The sequence below is a fragment of the Dermacentor albipictus genome, unplaced genomic scaffold (genome assembly GCF_038994185.2).
Source record: "Dermacentor albipictus isolate Rhodes 1998 colony unplaced genomic scaffold, USDA_Dalb.pri_finalv2 scaffold_11, whole genome shotgun sequence".
NCBI lineage: Eukaryota > Metazoa > Arthropoda > Arachnida > Ixodida > Ixodidae > Dermacentor > Dermacentor albipictus.
In genome coordinates, this window is record NW_027225565.1 from 11,267,625 (window position 1) to 11,282,862 (window position 15,238).

The 15,238-nt window shown below is 42.5% G+C and overlaps 1 protein-coding gene across 2 annotated transcripts in view; it reads left to right on the plus strand.

Moving 5' to 3' along the window:
- The window catches only part of LOC139051272 (chromosome-associated kinesin KIF4-like), a 133,168-nt gene extending 118,715 nt beyond the window's left edge, over positions 1–14,453 (plus strand). The window contains exons 25-28 of one of the 2 annotated variants that reach the window (XM_070528272.1): positions 2,154–2,204; positions 4,827–4,838; positions 11,526–11,657; positions 13,602–14,453. In XM_070528272.1, coding sequence (XP_070384373.1) covers positions 2,154–2,204; positions 4,827–4,838; positions 11,526–11,657; positions 13,602–13,628 — 222 coding nt within the window. In that variant the 3' untranslated portion in view covers positions 13,629–14,453. The remainder of the gene's footprint in view (positions 1–2,153; positions 2,205–4,826; positions 4,839–11,525; positions 11,658–13,601) is intronic. The other variant, XM_070528273.1, reaches the window with a different exon arrangement.
- The last annotated feature ends 785 nt before the right edge of the window (positions 14,454–15,238 follow it).

Sequence of the window (15,238 nt, forward strand, 5' to 3'; positions counted from 1 at the left end):
ATGAGTGCGATTGCCGTGAGCGTCAGAACTTAGTAGCGGTGCGAACACTTTCGCTGCATTTACTTGTGAATCAGGTGCGGATTTCTATAGCGAGAGCCGCTGTGCGAAGCCCACCTCAGGTCTCTGTGTAATCGAGGCCCGTAGACAGACACATACACATAGAGAGACACGCACAGATACACACATACAGGACAAAAGGACATGCACGGCTGAATATGCCACAGCGGCACAGCTCTAGACATACATCGTGTTCATTGCAAATGATGCTCTGCAATCTGCTTCGTTTTCGCTGGTTATTTGCACATCCGTATATGACGCAGTGACGCCCCGATGATGTTCTGTACTTGGATGTTGCGGGCACAGACATATTTACACAATGAACACCCCGTAACACACACACGCTACATGCATGCGAACGCGTCTTGGCAGCTCAGGGAAGATGGCGGCCGGTCACTGGGTTCCGGAGTATGCGCTCAGCTCGTCCGGTTCGAGACTATTGTGTTCTGGTGTATAGAGCTGCGCTCAAATTTCGCATTGGGGAGTATCGTAATCGTGAGTGAATTTTTTTCACCTCTGTGAATGGCCTTAGAAATGGTAAGCTGCCATGTAAGAAGTTCAAAGCATTGTGTGCATGATTTAAGGGGAAGCTCTTCCCAAGAAGCGCCTATCCTGGTACATGGGAATGAATAAATCATTTTGCTAAGCATCCATTGCACCACATTTAATGTGATTTGCATTTTGAAAAAAAGTTAAAATCTGCCAACTGTAAGGACTAGATATTTTTACGCAATTTTTTTCAAATATTGTTGAAAATTGCCTAATTTAATAACTGTAGTATTGTGCTTGCAAGTCTAACTCGGGAATAATGAAGCATCACTTACGTAACTTGTACTTGTCAGACATCTTAAATGGACAAAATTGGTGTATTGCACAGCACTGTGAAAACTCCTCTAATTCACTAGTACTTTCGCAAAACCATCGTAAACATTAACAGTTTCACGTAAGCTGCTATATATTGTCCGCTTAGATGCTATGACAGATGCAAATCTTTCTCAACTTATCAATGTTCTGTAATTTCTATTAAAAAAAATTGAGGCCCTAGTTTGAAATTTCAGTTTAGGCCCTAGGGTGAAATTTTGCTTGCTATGGTTGGTAGAATTCCGCTCTCTTATGTGCAGCAAATTTCATTCATACTGGTTCAGCAGTTGTCTAACAAGAGCATTGCAGTACTTCAGATGTAAATACGAAAGTGCGAGTTGGCCCACAGTTATAACCTCCTGGCTGGATCCATCTTCCTTTACTCCGAATGTGCACCTTCTGATGAGATGAAGGCTAAAATCCAATCATCGCAACTGCATGTAAGCAGTCCATCAATTTCCACTTCTTTCTTCATGCCAACTTCATTCTTTCTATGCACCTCACCATTGGCATGCACATGTTATGCCTCTGTGCACACTGTACATAATTTAAGGACTTTGCATGTTGCATTAGGGGGGGGGGCACCTATGATGAGGGCTACTATCAGCCGCACCCCAAGAGAACAAGAAAGATGAAATCTCGAGGCAGAATACCAGCTAGTCGGCGGCCAAGGACGAGTTGTATGCCGGACCACCGGCACTGCCCCACTAAATGCGGCTGCGGTCTCCTTCAATGGTAGTCTCCGCAGATTGAACTAAACTGCACCGCCTCTTTGCATTGCGCTTTCTTATTGAAATCTGGAATGCTGTGATGGTTCAGCATGGACGAGGCCTATTGGTGTTGCCACTGCAGTTGGAAAGTGGGTGTGACATTCTGTCGCTTAACCTGAAGTCGCATGTTCAATTCCCGCTGGCAACATTTTGATGGGTACCGTGCATTGGGTGCACATTAAAGAATCCCAGGTGATCAAAATTAATCTGGAGCCCCCCACTACTGCGTGCCTCATAGTCGTGTCATGGTTTTGGCACGTAAAACTTCGGAATTTAATTCTAATTTCAACATTTCGGTGAGGACAAGATGGGAAAAAGATAAAGCTTGTGTATCATGTTTTGGGTGCAAATTAAGCGACCCAAAGTCGTTAAAATTAATTCACAGCCCTTCTCTTCAGCACCTCTCATAGCCTTTGTGTTGGTTTGTGATGTTGAATTGAATCACTCTTCTTCTATTCCCTTTAGGCCAGCCGCAAGCAGAAGCCGCAAAAGGAGGAGAAGCCTAAATCCATGAAGGTATGTTATTGCTCTTCTGTGCCTTGGAAGGGGGACTTCATTAATGGAGTTAAGGAAATCGCTTTTGGCATGCATATGTGTATAGGTAACTCCTGCATAACGCTTGGCAGAAGAGGACTGGCAAAAATTTGTTGATTATGATTTCATTTTTTTATGAAATCGCTGTTCTTCTTGATTTTCCGATTTTCTTTGTGGTATGGATGTTATGCTGTTTCTCTCACCTCCTCTTGTTTATGTGCAGCGACTACGGTTGACTTCCGTTAATTGGACGCTGCCAGGACCAAGGAAATTGATCCAATTAACCAGCGAGTCGAGTTAAACAACATGCAGAAAAAAATGTCAAAGAAACATCGCTGATTCACTTGGACCAATGTGTGGACCAATGAGAAAGTAGCACAGCCATTTGCTTCCATTTGACGCCTAAATAGACCTAGTCTGGCCACAATAACTCCTCGCGGGCTGTGTCAGCTGCATGGTCGGCAGCATTAGCCCGCTCTTGCTTGCATGGCGTGTGGGGTGATGAATATGCGGCGGCGCTTCGTACTGAATTTTTCGCTGCACGAAATTTGCCGCTAAAGATCCCTCCGGGAAGGTTGGCCTTTATGCAGCAAAGCACACGAACATCGCTAACACAATTCCTGGCCCAATTTTCCTGGGAAAGAAAAGAAGGCAAATACTGTAATCAGACATTGAGCTACCATTATTGCATGAAAAGTTTTCCTATAGCACGTAAAAAGTGAGTGTTTTGTATGGGAGGATGACATTCATTCAACACATTCACTGTCCCCTAAGCTCTGCCAAGAGAGGCTGCCAGTAAGGGAGTCACTATTGGGGTCACCAAAGAGGTTAGGCATACGTACTGGCCAAGTTAGAATTATTTCACATTATTTGGCAAAAGCCAAGTTTAGGATGGAAATAAAAAATTGGGCTCATAAATATGCGTAGGCGCCAGCTGGGACTTTTGGTCAGGATCGAATTAACCAAGAATTCAAGTTAACTGGAGTCGAATCAAAGGAAGCCTATTGTATATCTGGAGAGCGTGGTTTAGACAGCAGTCAGCTGTGTGTAAAAGACAGTTCTTTAGATAGTAAAACTCTTATATGAAGAACACAGATATAATACTTGGATGTAACGGAGTAAGTTTAAGATTTCCTTGGCCATGCTTTATTGCAAGGAATATTCTACTACTGTATATAAAATCAAAATTCAAGATCCAAGGCAGTAGTGGGTACATTGAAATGAATATTTGTTAGTCGACAGCTCAAAATATGTACTTTGGTGATAAGAATGTGAAGTATGCAGTAAGTGCAACTTAAGACTACACATTCCGGACGCCTGTCCAGCAGCTTGACTTGGCTGGCCCCTTAGTCGGAAAGCCCATATGCCAATCCCGAGTGATCACATGGTTGCTTATTAACAACCGTGCAAAGGGTTAGTATTGCTCACTTGCCATGCATTTACTTGACAAGCCACTGATGAGCCATCACAATTGGCCCATTGGAGACATCACAAATTTGTTTCTTCTGCATACACTCGATTACAATATATATATATATATATATATATATATATATATATATATATATATATATATATATATATTTAGTCATATAATGAGAAGCCAACAAACACTGACACCAAGTACAACATAGGGGAAATTGCATGTGCTTAATAAATAAATGAAGTAATGATAAATAAATGGAAATTAAAGTGGAAGGCGTCACGTTCTCGTGACGCCTGCGGCAAAAAAGACGTTCCACGTCCGCCGCCAAGGTCTGTGAGTGGGGGCGCTGCCTAACACTCCCAGGGTTCTACTAGTACACATATATACCCAAGAAAGTGGATGGGGAAAACGGCGCCGTGGTAGCTCAATTGGTAGAGCATCGCACGCGACATGCGAAGGTTGTGGGTTCGGTTCCCACCTGCGGCAAGTTGTTTTTTCATCCACTTTAATTTCCATTAATTTATCATTACTTGATTTATTTATTAAGCACATGCAATTTCCCCTATGTTGTACTTGGTGTCAGTGTTTGTTGGCTTCTCATTATATGACTAATAATTATCGGGTCCCTCGGTTAAACCCCCTTTCTTCTCGTTTATATATATATATATATATATATATATATATATATATATATATAAAATTTGCTGATACTAGACCGTAAATTTAAATCGAATATTAGATAAAAAGATTTTTTATTGGATGTGTCCTTGTTAGAAGAAGGTTTGACTGCATACTGGCCGCGATTGCTTAGAAGCTGGGGTGTTGCACTGCTAACCACGAGGTCACCAGATCAAATCCCAGCCGTGGCAACTGCATTTTGATGGGGGTGAAATGCAAAAACGCCTGTGCCCCATGCATTGGGGGCATGTTAAAAAATCCTCGGGTGGTTAAAATTAATCGGGAGTCCCTCACTATGGCGTGCCTCATAACCAAATCATGTTTTTGGCACGTAAGACCCCAGAATTCAATTGGACTGTATGTATTGCTTATTTAAGAACTTCAGGCAATGCAATGCAGGAGAAAATGTTTATCAGTAGCATCAGTGTCCAGAAACATGCACATGTCCATCTTGAATTGCTGCCATACCCTAACGTAAAATGCTACTTTCTTTTGTGCAGAATGGGCAGGCTGTAAGTAGCGCACTTTTCTTTCTGTTAATTATTCTACTGGTTTTGTTTCAAGCAAAATAAAATAAGTCTGCATTGTGTTTGCTTGAAGAGACTTTCACAAAATGGCATAAGCTTTTGCACAGTGAATGCCGGATTGGCCAGTGGTGGTGTTTCCATGCACACCACCAGTGTTACTAATGCAACAGACTGATACATAAGTTACTAACGCAGTAGATTAACTCTAAGAAAAGCCATCTTAATGTTAAGCTAAACATTTTTGAAGCCTTTCTCATTTCCTATACATCTAGAACTTTGGTTAGGCTGAACAGCAGTGATGAAAAAACAAATTGACATACAAGGTTTCTCACAAAGTCTACTGCAGTATTGAAATGGGCAAGATTGCTACACTGTCTAGAAACCACAAAATTAGGTATTCATGTTTTTGAACGGACATGGCCGTTCATATCAGCTGTCGCTGCTTCGTTTGTCCTTCAAGCAACTACAATTTGTGGCTAAGAAATGGCTAGAAAATGGCTGTGTGAATTTCAAACTACTTTGTTTTCTGGGCTCTCTGTCCCGGTGTTAGCAGATGTGGTAACACATTTCCTGTTTTTGGAGCACCCACAATCAAGAACTTGTCTCATAAATGGGTGCAAGTCATTTTATTGGCCAAGTGAACGTGCAGATATTTTAAGATAGAAAGGTTGTGGATTTTATTTATTTTATTTTTTTATTTAGGAATACTGCAGGCCTTAGAAGGCCCAGGCAGGAGGGGAAAGGTACATACAAAAAAAGAAAACACAATAGATTGACAAAGGAGTAAAAAAAAGAAAGCTCCGGAAAAAATGTAATAGAAAGTACAATCGCATAATGAGTAAAGCACCTCTAAATAATGCATAGAGAGTGGCAGCTAGATACAAATTGAAACACTGTTTCACAAGCAAAATTTCAAGGCACAGGAAATGTAACAGAAAAAAAGGAGGAGTGCATAATTCAAAATTACTACAATGCGCAAATGAATAAATATTGGACAATGATTCAAATTGAAACGAGATTTCGTAAGAACAAGCACTAAAATTAGATAGTAATAGACGCTATTGAGTCAGTGCTGAGAAGTTTGTTATAGGGTAGGCTGTTCCATTCCGTTACTGTTCGAGGGAAAAAGGAAGACATAAAGACATTGGTTCTACCAGTATAAGGCGTTAATGATGAAGCGTGGCGATGTCTTGTTCGGCGGGCAGTAAGGAATGTTATGTAAGGTTCGGGAGAAAGAGATAGTTTATTGTTACTCCGCAAGAAGAGAAATTTAAGCCTGTGAATTTTTCTTCTTAGTTGCAAAGACTGAATATTGTGTTCAGCCATTAACTGTGTTGGGGAATCACTTGTGCGATATTTAGAGAAGATGAACCTTACTGCTTTACGTTGTATCATTTCTAGCGCATCGATGTTAGTTTTAGTATAGGGATCCCATACAATAGCTGCATACTCGAGTTTAGGACGGACAAGAGAGGTGTAGGCGATAAGACGGGTTTCAGAAGGAGCGTGTTTTAATTTATGCCTCGGGTAGCAAAGCTTCTTAAAAGCCGAGTCGCAAAGATGGGAGATGTGCGAGTTCCAACTAAGGTTACTGGCTATTGTAACACCGAGGTATATATTTATATTCATTCACCTCCGTAAGAGGTTTGGATGCTAGGCTATAGGTAAACGACAATTTATTAATTTTTCTAGTGATTTTCATAAATACTGTTTTATCAATGTTAAGCTGCATGTCCCAGCGCGCACACCAAGCTAGTATGTCTTGAAGGTTAGAGTTTAGAATAACTGGATCTTGTCGGCAAGTGATCCCATTAAAGAGGAGGCAGTCATCAGCAAACAGTTTTATTTGTACGGGTTGAGTAACGGTGTCAACAATGTCATTAATATATATGTTAAATAATAATGGTCCAAGAACACTACCCTGGGGAACACCAGAAGTGACAGGAAGGGTGCTGGAAGAGCAATTATCAACTACTACGAATTGCGTACGGTTAGAAATATAAGCGCGAATCCAATTTACGAGATGGGAAGGAATGTTCAAATGTTCAAGTTTTTCTATTAGCTTTGCGTGGGATACAAGTTCAAATGCTTTCCTGAAGTCCAAGAATATGATGTCAGTTTGCCCTGATTTGTCGATAGTGCTAGCGAGACTGTGAACTACAGTGGTTAATTGGGTTACAGTGGAGAAGCCCTTTCGAAAACCATGCTGCATAGGAGATAGAATGACTCTATCGTCGAGAAATTTATTGATTTCAGAAGCAATAATATGTTCTAAAAGTTTGCAACAAGATGAGGTTAGTGAAATGGGACGATAGTTTGCCACTAGTGATGGATCGCCTGTTTTTAGTATCGGAACATTACGAGCAGAAAGCCAGTCGTTAGGAAGCACCGCCGATGAAAGGGATGCACGAAAGATGATTATGAGAAAGCGAGATAGCATTTCAGCGTACAGTACCTGTGAAGAAACACGTTTGGTAGGTTATCAGGCCCAGGAGATGATTTTGTTTTAATATTAAGAAGCATAGAAAAGACGCCAGACAAAGAAATAAAACTAAAATCATTGTTGTGTGCTACGCCATTCACACGAGGGGAAACGGGCCAGTTCGAAAAGACACTGTTAAAATAAGCATTGAATTGAACAGCGATATCTTGTTTAGCGACGACAGGATTGCCCTCATGCATGATATGGTCAACTGATTTACTTTTTTTACTAAGATAACCCCAAAACTTGTAAGGAGCAGTTCTGATGAAGTTAGGAAGGGTGAACTGGTAATAGTGGAGTTTAGCAACGCTGATAGCCTCATTTAATTTTGCTTTGTAAGGTTCTACTATGTCACGAGAAAGACCCTGTCGTCTTAGTCGTTTAACCTTTCTCTTTATGTGCACTATGTCACGCGTCATCCAGGGAGTAGCTCTATATGTTCGCTTGGTTTTATTTGGAATAAAGTTGACAATACAGTGCGTACAAATATTCTTAAATTCATCCCAAAGTTGAACGGTGTCATGTCCCCCAAAACCGCTAACACGAAAGTCAAGATAATCCAGTATGCTCTCATCCCTAGCGCGTGAAAAATCATTTACAGTAATAGTTTTACAATGAGTAGATCTGAGAGGATCAAGGTAGCAAGAAAAAGCCACAAGTTCATGATCCGAAATGCCATGTTCAACAGAGACAGAATAATTATCTAAATTCCGGCTAATAAACACAAGGTCAAGTATTGAGGCAAAAGTAGTGCTAATTCGTGTTGGCTCAATAACCACTTGCTGCAAGTTGTGCATCAAGATTATGTTACGCAACTGCTCATTATTTATATTAACATCAGCGCTAGGAGTTCCGTGAATCCAGTCAACTCCAGGAAGATTGAAATCACCTATGAGAAAAATTCTTTCGTGCACAAAAGTCGCCATGTGATCACGCAGATCATTGAGAAATTGCGGAGCGGAATCGGGAGCGCGGTAAACAGCAAAAATCAAAACAGAAACATTATGGCATAAAATTTTTAAAGAGATCACTTCAAGATTATCAGCTTGACGTAGGAGAACTGCCGAAATATCTTGTCTCGCCAAAATAGCAACACCGCCACCTCTAATAGGTCTATCACGACGGAAAGCACGGTAATTAGAGAGAAGGACATCCGTATCTTCTATTTCGTCATGCAGTCATGTTTCTGTGATGACGAGAATGTGTGGGTTACGCGCAAGAATTATCGCGTCAAGCTGATCACTCTTGTTGATAACACTGCGTGCATTGATATTTAAGACTCGGAATTCCTGAGGGGGAGCAAGTCAGTCCTTTTTTGAAGTACTGCGATAGTTATGAATTTTAATCCTGGTGTTCGTGGCATCATTCCATATAAAGTATTCATTGTTGACCCGCAGTTTTGCGTCTATCAAAGTAACTTTTTTGCCCTCTTTCTTTTCAACCTTCGCGCTGTCCCAAAGCAATTTACGTTTTCTGAGGGTTTCATGCGAATAACCATTTTGTACTGAAATACTGGTCCCTTTTAACTTGTTGGCATTTTTTAAGATTGCACGTTTTTCATTGATGTTCTGAAAGAACATAATAACGGGTCTTTGTTTACCAGTCTTCCCTAAACGGTGGATTCTTCCAATCAAGCTGCAATTTGCGTTTAGCATGTGGGAAAATATGTCAGTCACAACTTTTTGCTAAGCTCTGTTTCTGTTTCAGCGGCTTCCTCCCGAAGGCCAAATAGTACCAAATTGGAACGCCTACTCCTATCTTCCAATTCTACTATCTTGTCTTCTAGAGATTTAACGGTTTGTTCGAGTTCAACACGAGCAACACGTTTTTCTAAAACAGTGAAATGATTGCCCCAATCAGTAAAAAGTTTTTCCATGTTATTCTGCTGCGTTCCAAGCATCGTTATTTCTACAACTAACTTAGTTTGTCCTGCCAGTATTTCTTGCAGCACTTTTTCAATAACGGGGCCTGGATTTGTCTCAACGTCACCGCACAGCAAAAGTAAACACATACAGTACATTTCGTAAGCAATACTAGCACAACGCCGGGGGAACGGCAAGACCAAGAGACAGCGACAATCGCTCCTAAATGAGGCAGAGTAGTAACTAACCTGCATGAAGCAGAGGAAAGGCTTGTGAGGCCACATGCCCGCAGTTGGTCCGCCGTGCCCACTGAAATTGTGCAGCTGCAGTCGTCCTTTTGTACAGCAGCCCACTGATGTCACATGATGTGTAGGTGGCGCTATGGTTGGATTGCGCGGGAGCAGAGCTGGCGTGACGTGGAAGGAAGGTGTTTCGTGATAACTCTCCATCGTTGCTGACGTGTTAAGAAAACACGTGGAAGGAACAGGCACATTTTGGCAGCTTGAAGATCCGGTAGAATAACTGTTTCGGTGATACGTCGCTCCGGTGAAGCCAAGAACGAGCACCTGCATGAAGTAGAGGAAAGGCTTGCGAGGCCACATGCCCGCAGTTGGTCCGCCGTGCCCACTCCTCAAGCTGTCAACTGCATTTTGAAGAAGCAGATTCCAGAAATGGCCGTGTGTGATCTTTTGAAACACATCTGCCTTGGGTGCTCAAAATAAGCATGAAGTCCTTCCCTGTGTAGATCTTTAGATGTAAGGCCACACCAAATAAAGTATACTTTGTCTTAATGAACTCTATTATTGTGATAAAGACAATCTTATGGTTTGTTCGGTTTCAGAAGAATAATTCACTTCCTGCCATTCATTATATTGACATGTGGTTTCTTAAAAGTGGCAAAATTTATCAAAGTGAGGAGTTCATCTGAATGTTGTGGACAGCAGTAGCGCATACAATGAAGCAAAATAAAGATGGCATCGCTTTAAAATGTCTCTCAAAGCTATATTTTATAACAATAAATTTTTCCATTCTGTTTGTCCTTCATTAATGACTTGCATGACATTGTGATGCTATTATTGCTAAGATAAGCCAGTAAGTACAGTCAAGAAGAAATAATAGAGCTGTACAAAAATATTGTTTGTGGTTCACAGCCTTAGGGCTCTAAACTGGAGGTGAAGGCTTGCTCCAGGGGCCTTGGATGGGCAACTGCAACAAAATTTTGCTTTGCTTAAATTGCTTACAAGTTAGTAATATAAACAATCTAAATAACCTTGGCACAACGGCCTTTGAATAGTATTTTAGCAGATGACACGGACAACTGGTAGTAAATGGGCATTGCACAACTGCATGCACCCATGCCGATTCTGCTGTCCCACTGTGGACACCTGGCTGTCCAGACAGGCACTGGTTCTCAACAATGCACGGTTTAGCATATTGAGTTGTGGTATCAAAACCATTAAGTTTTGCAAGCTTTATGTGGCGTGTCCACCCATATGTCAAATTAGCACGAAGGCTGCTTCACGTCTATACCAAAAATCTGTACTCTATAATTCAGCACAGGCTCCGCCTGCAAAACTGCACGCAACTTTCCCTCTGTACTGGAAAACCTAGTTGCCAGGAGAGAGCAATGTTGAAGGAAGTTTGTCGCCAGTGTGACATTACAGAAATGAATCAATGTAATTGGTTGGAAGAACAGAAATGGGTAATGCCCGCCATATGCATTCCAACCAAGTCAGCTTACTGCTATCCTTTTAAAAGTGCACAATCATTGCATTTTACCAATGGAAAGATGAAGTTGAGTACCGCGCAATGACTGATGGAACAAAAATGTTAGGCGCAACATTGATAAACAAGAAAACAGTGCAGATTAGAGAGCAACAAAGTTAGCCAATATTCTGGTTGACATTATAGAGGAAACAAATGGAGCTGGGTAGGCCATGTAATGCGTAGCGTAGATAACCACCAGTCTGTTGAGTAACACAATGGGTGCCAGAAGAAAGGGAGCTGCAGTCAAGGACGGCAGGGAATTAGTTCATGCGATGAAATTTGGAAATGCTCAGGCACAAGAGGGGCTCACTGGCAGCGGATGTGGGTAATTGAAGATCTTCGAGAGAGGCCTGTATCTTGCAATACAAATAGTCAGATGATGATAGTGAATTGGTTGGCACATCTATGCTTATACTGTTTGAGTGTGACAGTAATGTACTTGCTACTGCATTTTTCGGTTGTTTCGGTCTATATATACACGATTAGAAATGCTTGTTCTGGATGTCCCGAATCTTGTTGCGGTTGGCCTTCAGGTGCTTGTCTTGCTATCGTTTACTGAAGCGCTCTACATCGGCGGCTGCCTGCAAGTGCCTAGAACTGTGCCGCTCGGGACGCTGTGGATGTTCCAGGAAGCAGAGGAGCTGCTCCTCCCTCTGCTCCTGCAAGGGGGAGTGTGCCGTGGCGCAGCACTCCGTAAGTAGTAATATACAGTTTGTTGCAAGAGCCACCGTGGTAGCAGCAATAGCCTTAAAGGCCCCCACACCCCCCACTGGGCCCCCGCACCGGGCCCCATTGGAAATTTTGGTTATGTATTTTACCACAAGAATTTTTCAGTTTGCTTCGTTATTAGTGGAAACGGGAGAAATTTAAATGTTGCGTTGCCACGCTGCCATATGGCAAGCTTCCCTGCATTCTCCCATACTGAAGATGTAAGACCACATCACGTTTACGTCACGAGCCCCACCTCTTTTTGTTTTTTCCTTCCTCTTTTGCTGCATGGCTCACTCTCAATGGTGGTGTGGCATGTTCTGCATTGGATGATTTACCAAGTTCACGTGCCGTAATAGGTGATGTTGTGGACAGTGCATCTTGTGCGGAGGCATTCGCGTGTGTGACTGACTCTCTGGCTGGAAGCAGGGCTCCCTTGAAAGGAAGGGTGGGCAGGCTTCTGCTTGAAATTTCAGCTGGAAACACTTATTCATCAGCTTTATTGGTCATTGCTACGAAGTGCATGGGTGCTTTATTGGTGATTGCTATGAGTGCGTGGGTACATTGCACTGCCTCCAGGATCAGCCAGTGCTGCAAACCACATTTAAAACTTTGCGAGGACGCACATTTTGAACTGGTATCAGAATCGCCACAACAAGTAACCACCTCAGAGTAAAGGAACACTAAAAAGAAAAATTACTCGAGCTGCATTAGCAAATTACTGCTTCTACAATACCGAAAAATTGGTCGATCTTACATGAGAAGAGCCTTTGTAAGCTCGTAAGCGAGAAAAAAACACCAAAACGAAATGTGGGTGGTGACACCAGCTCGCAGTGATGTCACCTGCTTGGGCCTAGTTAAGTTATTGGTGAAACGTAGACTGCATTGCATTCTAAAAAAAAAGCCATAAACTGACCTTGCCAAGATTCAGGATCTTTTACTGGGCCAAAACAGCACAAAATATGAATTAAGTACTTTGAAATCTGACTCCACACAGACGGTGTTAAAGACACATTGGTATTGGCTCAAAATTCAAGAAATTCAATTTTGACATTCACATTCTTCTAATAATCAACCTGTTCCCGCAAAAATTCACCAGCTTAAACTAGTTCAGCGTTTCTCTTTATTTATTTATTTATTTATTTATTTATTTATTTATTTATTTATTTATTTATTTATTTATTGTACCCTCAAGGCATACAAGCATTACAGAGGGGAGGGGGTCAATCATTCAACATAAGTTCAGTTATTTGCACATACACAATCAAAAATTTCAAAAAATGGGAATGAATGTAATTTCTAATAACAAAAATTCACACTGTCATGCACGGCTTATACAATGATTACGGCAAGAACATACCATTGCAACCGATTGAGACACTAAAAGATGAAGTTTCCAACCAACATAGAGAAAAAAAAAGTTGGAATGCGTTAAATTTCGTTGGAAAGAGCATCACGAAAATGGTCACAGTTGGTAATGTTAACTAATGAGGCGGGAAGATTGTTCCAGTCGAGGCTGGTTTTGGACAGGAAAGAGTGCGAGTATGTTGCAGTGTTTTGGTGAGGAACATGGACTTTATGGTTGTGATCAAGTCGAGATGAAACAAAATTAGGCGGTTTAATCAGACGCGTCCTAAGAACATGATTATGATGATAGATCTTATGAAACAATGCAAGTCGAGATAGTTTCCGTCTATTTGCAAGCGGGGGCAGATTAAGTATTGATTTCATGTTAGTTACGCTGGAAGTTCGATGATAGTCACTTAGGATAAAACGTGCTGAGCGATTCTGCATTGCCTCCAAGTTATTGGTAAGAGTTGCAAGGCCAGGGTCCCAGATTGACGATGCATATTCAAGGTTAGATCGGACATAAGTGATATACAACTGTCGCTTGAGTGATGAAGGTGCGAGAGAGAAGTTTCTTTTCAGGTACCCAAGCATGCGATTGGCCTTTGAAGTTACGTGCTCGATGTGGTTCTTCAAGCTTTCTCTGGGATCAGCACCATCCACTCAGCCAGACACTCCATCCACAGCCATCCATGCACTGTGCGGGAAAGAGCCAAAGAAATCTCCGCTTTATTACTTGACAAGGACTGCTCAAGTGCTTGAGAATCTCCAAATGGCCCGAGCCCAACCCGCGGGCCAGGCCGGGTCAGGACTTTCGGGCCGGTCCGAGCCCGTGCACAGCTCTAAAGCGCATACAACACGTGCTAAGAAACTCCTCTGTAGTGCTGCAGTGCCCAGGCAGAGTCGTATACTCATGGAGCAAAAGTCCCCACACTTGCTCCCTCGCCCCTGCTCTTAATCGCGCATGCGCGCAAACGTCCGTCGTCTCCGCAAGTACCATGCACACCCGCGGTCCACCAAGCGCCAGAACGAGAAGTGGCGGGAGCAGAGGTGCCACGTAACCAACTCATTGCGGACCTGTGAGCATCTGCCACGGCCATAGATTCTCTATGCCATGGCGATGAAGTGTTCAGCGAAAAAAAGCTCTGGTGGAGAGGATGCCCAGGGGCCACCACTCAGGAGGCCCATCAAGGCGCGGCTCAGTGACGCTTGCTCATGCAGTGGCTCAGCCCCGAGAGGAGGAAGCACGGTTTCCACGGGAAATTAGCTCCAGTGCACTAGCCGTGCCCACCATGTTGCTGTTACAGCAGCGGTTGCTGGAGATCGAGCTAAGCCCATCGCTCCAGTTGGAGGACGAATTTTAACCTAAGCCATAGGTAGCTTGAGGTGAAGCCACTTGCATTTCTCTGTCTGGTGTTTTCCCCCTATTGATAAAACAGTTCTGGCAAATATTTCTTTGTTTTCCTTGATTATGCTTATTCTCAATGCGTTTTATCGACTTAGGTAAGAAAACATTTTTGGGGGCATTCACATGCATCATCACTGAAGGGTTAAGCGAACATGTTATGATGTACACTGTTCACCAGCACTTTTCAGGCACTTTCTGGGGGCTAACTGCCTACCTATTTATGCTTGTCTCCAATCGTTCCCATGACTTGGGTCACTGGGTAGTCCATGGTTGAATGGTTAGCGCATAGGGCTGCTGTGCTGAGGTAACAGGGTTCGAAACCAACCGTTGCACCAACTTGGGTCACTGAGTATGTGCCATTCTGTACATACGTGCCGCTCTTCAACAAACCACACCGACACGGGTCACTGTGGATGCGGAACTTGGGAGGCATCGCTGTTAAAAAAAACTCGGCATTCGTTGAACACTGGTCAACTCCTGCTAAAGTATTTTCAGCCTGCCCCAGGAAGATTTTAAAGTGAAAATACCTTACAGTGAATTATTACAGTATTAACCTTATAGTATTGAGCACCTTTTAAATTCAATATAACTATTTTAAGATGCCAAAGAACAACACACAGCACACAAGAGAAGGCCATGAGACAGTGTGCCACTGTCCCGTTGCCTTCTCTTAGGTGCTGTGTGTTGTTCTTTGGCACCTTAAGATAGTTATAATGAATCGATACCAACTTGCCCACCAAGGTCTCTTAAGCCAAAGTTCTCTTGCACCTTTTAAAGCTATCTTTGTGTACTTTTACAGGTTTGGTATGGC